This window comes from Tupaia chinensis, unplaced genomic scaffold (genome assembly GCF_000334495.1).
Source record: "Tupaia chinensis unplaced genomic scaffold, TupChi_1.0 Scaffold000252_1, whole genome shotgun sequence".
Lineage (NCBI taxonomy): Eukaryota > Metazoa > Chordata > Mammalia > Scandentia > Tupaiidae > Tupaia > Tupaia belangeri.
The window spans coordinates 5,963,070-5,969,769 of record NW_006159732.1 but is presented as its reverse complement, the minus strand read 5'-3'; the positions used below and the strand labels follow the sequence as shown (position 1 = coordinate 5,969,769).

Genomic DNA, 6,700 nt, shown 5'->3' with positions numbered 1-6,700 from the left:
ATTTATGTATTGTTATTATTTTCCTTAGTTTAAATTGGAGAAACTAAGTCTGAAAGAAGTTAAGTAACTTGCTGAAAGTTTGCATGGACTATACCCAGCACTCGCCAAGTCGAAATCAGGGTTATTTCCATGGCACTGAAACTCACACATGAATCTCTTTTAATAGTACGGAGGGAGGAACCAACTGGTGGCATAGTGGTTACATTTCTGGACTCCACCATGGCTGACCATAGTTTGAGTCCTGTACCTGGTAGCTTAAAAATCACATAAGAGGCATGTGTGTGCATGCCAGGATCCTGGGAGGAGAATGGAGAGGGGATTGCAGCGTGGCCATCACCCTTGGGGAATGATTTCTCACTTTCTATCCTTCTCTCTCTCTCTTTCTGGTGAACACATGTACCCTATAGTAAAAATCTTTCTTTAAAAAAAAAAGTTTGGGGACCAGCAGGTGGCATGGTGGTTAAGGGCGCTGGACCCCCGCATGGCTGACCACAGTTTGAGCCCCAGACATTGTAGGTTGCTTTCTCAAGCTCTCTCTCTCTCTCTCTCTCTCTCTCTCTCTCTCCCTCTCTCTCCCTCCCACACACACACTATCACTCTCTGGTCAAATTTAAATAAATAAATGGATAAAGTTAAATAATAAAATAATTCTTTAAAAAAAGTATGGAAGGGTATGAACACATTATTATGTAAGAATCTTGAAATTCTTGGTGTGATTCTGTTATTTAACCAACCACACACAGATTGTGGTATACCATAGCCAACAATACACTTTTGTATTGTAAAAGTGTAGATTTCATATTGTGATTAAACATGCTTTATTATTTATCTGAAATGCTAAGACTAATCCTTGTTTTACATGAAAAGAAAATCCTTCCAGGCTTTATTGGATAAATCTGATTAAATTTAGGAAGTGAAAAGGGAGAATGAGAAAGGAGGGCAAAAAGGCAAGCATACAACTTAGGGGTTAATTTGTTTTAATTATAAAACTGATGCAAGACTGTAGCATAGAGCAAATATTAGCAATGTCCGCATCTGTTGGATTTACACTCCAGGCTCCTGATTTTATCTGGTTGCCATCACAAAAATCTTTCTATTGCCTTGGTAACTACTTCAACTTAAAAACAATGAAAGAGCTTGATTCTTCTGTTTGGCTTTCAATTGTGGGCCTGATTCTTATTTTTATTTTAAATACTAAAATCTTCATGACTAAAGCTTTCAAGGGATATTTTCCTCCAGGACCCAGACCTTTGCCAGTTATTGGAAATCTGCACATCCTCAATATGAAGAGACCATATCAAACCATGCTGGAGGTAAAATAAATAAATAAATAAATAAATAAATAAATAAATAAATAAATAGTTATTTATTTCATACCTATCTATAATTTCCTAAATCATTTTTGCCCATGTGGGTTTATGAGCATGCATGTATTAGCAATATATGTATATAAATTAAATATTATTCTAAATTACTAGAGCTGCTTTCAATTGAATAGGTAGATGCTTTTAAATCTACATATAAATCATAAAAAATCAGTAAATATGATTATATCATTTACAGAATTATTTTATTTAACATTATTTATTTATTTATATTTTTAAAGTTGACCAGAGAGGGACAGAGAGAGAGGGAAAGTGAAAACGCAAGCTGCCGGGTGTGGAACTTGAATTACAGTCAGCCATGTGGGAGTCCAGCACCCTTAACCACTACACCAGCTTCTGGTTCCACAATTATATTATTTAAAGGTATTTTCATTCTGAAATATTTATGACCTTTAACTCAAGCATTTTTATCTATATTTTTCATAGATAGCCTATTACAAAGGAACAGAATTGTGACCATAGTCTTACTCCAAAAAGTTAACTTCTCAAAACACTACAAAAGGCATAATCAAGACAAAGCCCTAAAAATTGAGACCTCAGATTTACTTCTGGGTCTACCATTCATTTGCTGTGTGAATTTCACATCTGACTTTGTTTTCTTGTCTATAAATTTCCAGAGCTACACTAAGCACTAGACCGAATTTCTCTAATTTTCTTCCCCAAAGATTCTACAGTTACTGATTGTGGGATAAGATGAACAGATATTTAGTACGTGGGTAGTAACACTGAAAGATATTATTATAATACTCATAGAATTGGCATATAACCACACATTTAAGTGTTTAAATTCTAAAGGGCAGATGATTGAAATAGAATCTTGCTATGTTCAATAACTTATTTTTCAATAATTTTTAATATGAAAACCCTAAAGGGAGATATGCTGAACAGATAGGACATCATTATTTTACCTCAGTGGATAATACAATAGTAATATGTACTTTTTATTTTATGAAGTGGTATAAGGATTTCACTTACTCCTCACAATCATCCTAGGGAGAAAACAGGGCTGATATGTTTATTTCCATTTTACAGGTAAGTATGGCTCAAAGTATCGTAACCAAAAAACAATACCTGACTTTTCTGATCTTTTGATACTATTTTCTAGCTCTTTCCCCTACATTCAAAGGTAAATTCCTCTGAAAAACAAGATCTCCCTTTAATAAGACTTTCATTTAACTCTATGGGCCCAACCTTGTGTGTTTATTTTCACAGCATTCCTGTCCTTTGCTTCCATATTAACAAGGCTAATCTCTATACTATTTTGTCCTTTGGGTGTTTTCTTCCTCCTTTCCAACTCTGTCCCAATGTTTGAAACTAATTCAACCTACGAAATGTCCTTTCTCCTTGTTCCCTCAACCTTTGATTACAATTGTTTTTTAAAATCTATCTCTCTCTGAGGCTTTTCATTTTACTTGGCACATGACACATGCCTGTCTACTTTCTATCAACATATAGTGGTTCCTACCCAACAGACTGTCCTCACAGCCTTAAACTCTCATTTTTGTTTTCACTGCCTTGTAATATTGACCTTAATATATATTACCTCTGAAATCATTGAATCTTTCTGCAATTTTTGTTGCAATTCTAATGTTATTTTCTAAGGTCAAATTTCTTAAAGAAAGGAGTGCTAAAAGTCACTATCTCATTCTCCACCCAAACTTCTGTTGGGTTAAGAGTGCAGGCCCGGTAGCCTGCAGGCTACCGAATTCGTACCTCTTGCTGAGTATCGCCACTTACTAGCTGTGTGACTCTGTGACAGGCAATGGAGAGGATGACAAGATCGACTTCCCTGGCTGGTAATGTGTACTGAAGGAGATAATGTTGCTAGATACATAGCCAGGAGTTGATAAATGTCCCTTGTTATTTTTTGAAGTATTAAAGAAAATTAATTTTTTTTCATAGTATAAAGTGTCATATATTAGTAAAAAACTAACTTGGGTTTACTGTGCTCATAGCACCCCACAAGAGATAGGGCATGAGTACAATGGTCAGGGGGACAGTGTGGTAGCCCGAAAGCAGTTAATCTCCCTAGAGTCCTGAGTGGGCATTTTTGAGACCAAAAATATAATAGGGAGACACTATGGGTCAATTCCATAATGTAAGAGCACTGTTACTATACAATTTGAAACAAAACAAAATGGAACATAAAGACAATCAGCAGAGGAGCACACTAACAGCTCTGACAGGTATAACCACAGGAGTATACTTAGTGAACCTGTAGTGGGATTCTCAATGAGAGAGAGACAGGACACCAAGACTTTGTACAGGAAAACAGCAATTTATTTGAGTGCCAGCATCGGCTCAGTGGATTCGCACCCAAAGGCTGAGCCCTGAATTATTTGGGGCTCTCCCTTTTACTTGTTTTGGTTTCTTTGTCTCTTTTTTTCAGTCATACACATTTATCTTTTTAGAGGTTTTATTTTGTTTTGTTTCTGCTATAGGGCGCATGCACTCGCCAGAAAGACAGAGAGAGAGACGGAGAGACAGAAAGTGAGAAATCACCCCCCAGGGGAGGATGGCCACGCTGCAATCCCTTCTCCTCCATTCTCCTCTAGGGATCTTGGGCATGCACACACACACACCCGGCTTAAGTTTAAGCCACCGGGACCGGGACTCGAACTGTGGTCGACCACATGGGAATCCAGTGACACAGCCATTACGCCAACTGCTGGTCCTGGACATACACACTTTTACACACTTTTGATTGCTTAGCTTACATGAGGTAACATATGATAAAAGTTGCTTACAGATTTATGCTGATATATACTAGGCCCTTAGCAAGGGTACAAAAGTGACAAAATTGTTATGGTGACAGGGCTACAAGGTCAGTGAGGGTGGCTAAGCTGCCATGGGGACAGGGCTACAAGATCAGTACAGACTGCACCTGCATTTTTAAGTTCTAAGCATGCCCGTTATCTTCCTTGGTCCTGGAAGCCACAAAACAGTCCAAAGTTTTCACTTCCTAAGACCCGAAAGCTGATCAAGGTCTGGTTCTCTTTATACTACTAATATATCATGACTTTTTTTTTTTTCTTATACACCTAAGCTCTCCCAGAAATATGGCTCCATTTACAGCATCCAAATGGGACCAAAGAAGGTGGTGGTGCTCTCTGGCTATGAGACAGTAAAAGATGCCCTCGTGAATCATGGTGATGAATTTGGAGAGCGACCTCAAGTGCCCATATTTGAAAGAATTTTTGAAGGAAAAGGTAAGAAACACTACACTCAAAATATACTCTTGTGGTGAGCATTATTAATTCAGGTGCACTGTATTCTCTAGCATGATTCCTTTTATGGTTTAATTTATCCCTCATCAATGTATATTAAACAAGTAAGATTTACTAAGGAGAAAATGTGTAATTTGCAGTTTTATTCTTATTTTACTTGATACTTATTTCTATTTTTTTAAAAACACTATTGGGGCCAGCAAGTTGCATGATGGTTAATGTGCTGGATTCCCACATGACTGATGTGGTTCAAGCCCTGGACCTGGTGGCTTGAAAGTCATGCCAGGTGTGTGTACGTGCATGCCCAAAATCACAGAAGACTGCAGTGTGACCATTCCCCCTGAGAGTGGTGATTTCTCACTTTCCCTCTCCATGTTTCTCTCTATCTAGTGCACACACCCTACGGCAAAAACCTTTAAGAGGGGGGAGGGCAGCAGATGGCATAGCAATTGTAGTGCTGGACGCCCACGTGGCAAATTGCAGTTCGGGTCCCAGACCTGGTGACTTGAAAATCACACTGGGTATGTGTACTTGCATGCCCAAGATCTCAGGAGAAGAATGGAGGTGAAGGATTGTGGCGTGACCAATCACCTCTAGGGAATGACTTCTCGCTTTACTTCTCCCTGTGTCTATCTGTCTCCTTCTCTCTCTCCCTCTCGCTCTGTCTCTCTCTCTCTCTGGTGAGTGCACATGCTCTAAGGCAAAAACCTCTCAAAAAAGCAAAATAAAACAAAAACAAAGAAAAAGTATTAACCACCCACTGATTGAAAAGTACAGTGTTAGGTGGCCTGGAAATACAAAAACAAAGGAGACAGCCTAAGTAGGTAATGGTGTAATAGCTGACAGAGATTCTTGAACAGTACACTCAATGTTACAGACACTCTGAATCACATTTTCTCCTGGACAGCTGCATCTTGCTCATGGGAGTCTTTGCCAAATGCCTTTAGGAAATCCAGATTCTCTACGATTATGGCATTCCACTAAGTAATAACGCTGTTAAAGTGGAAGTGATTTCACCTTGACAGTATTTTTCATTAACTCATTTTGGCTCCAAGTGGGTCATTACTTCAACAAGATTGCTTCAAAATATTGCTTCGGCCATGTTCTAAAACATTATTTAAAAGTATTTTCCATACTTAGTGTCCTTAAAAAGCTAGTGTCACAAGTTGTTAATAGATGTCTACAAGAAAAAGCAGTGCTGGCGAGAATCTGGGAATATTGTAGATTTTTCTTTGTTCTCATACGCCTGTTAGAATGTTAAAGCTTCAGAAAAACACCCAAAGCTAGTTTAACTATATTAATTTAATTCTCCATATTAGTCTTGGGAACATTTTTTTCCCCTTGGCATTTTCACCTACATCTCATGAAATCGGCACTGAGGAAATATTCCTTCAAGATCCCTGGTCTAGAGTTTTCTAGATTCATCTTCTGGTTTGGCTTGGTTTTGACTTCTAGAAATTGAGGACACCTAATTAAGTCTTACCTTTACTCTTTTCTATAATATCTTAAATATTGCTAATTTTATAATTATCCACAAAATTGTTTTAATTTTATCTATGTAACATTTGTTATTTTTTTCCTCAAGCAAACCATTCAGTGTAAGAATCAACTAGTCTTTTTTGGTATGATGCCTTAACTGGCAGTTAGAAATACTCTTCAAAGGAAAATTACTATATTCCCTCTTTTTGTGTCTCATAATCCACAACTATTCACATAAGCGTAAGTATACCTAAGACTAATTCTGTATAAACAGAAGGCAAATAAATATTTCTGGTGCCCACTAGATCATTTTGGTGTATTTGTTATATAACTTTAATACATTGTTTTGCTGCATAACTTAAATTATAGCTAGGGCTTCAGTGCCAACATTTAAAAGAAGTTCCGTACTTGACAGTACTAAACTCATATTTTCCACAATTACATGTATATTCCCTGAAAGAAGCAGTGGCTTTTGTGGGTCCTTAATACTCCCATAGTGTAAAATGTAAAATTTTAAATATAAAATGAGATCCTTTGAAGAGTCATATATTTGTTGTGAATGAATGTTATGTAATAAAGGAGCCAATGGACAGAATAAGAATATGAATT

General features: G+C 37.3%; 1 protein-coding gene across 1 annotated transcript in view; it reads left to right on the top strand.

The window, feature by feature from the left end:
* The first annotated feature begins 1,025 nt into the window (after positions 1–1,025).
* Positions 1,026–6,700, top strand: part of LOC102500970 (cytochrome P450 2K6) — a 16,520-nt gene continuing 10,845 nt past the window's right edge. Inside the window, exons 1-2 of the mRNA XM_027772083.1 lie at positions 1,026–1,313; positions 4,432–4,594. Coding sequence (XP_027627884.1) covers positions 1,026–1,313; positions 4,432–4,594 — 451 coding nt within the window. The remainder of the gene's footprint in view (positions 1,314–4,431; positions 4,595–6,700) is intronic.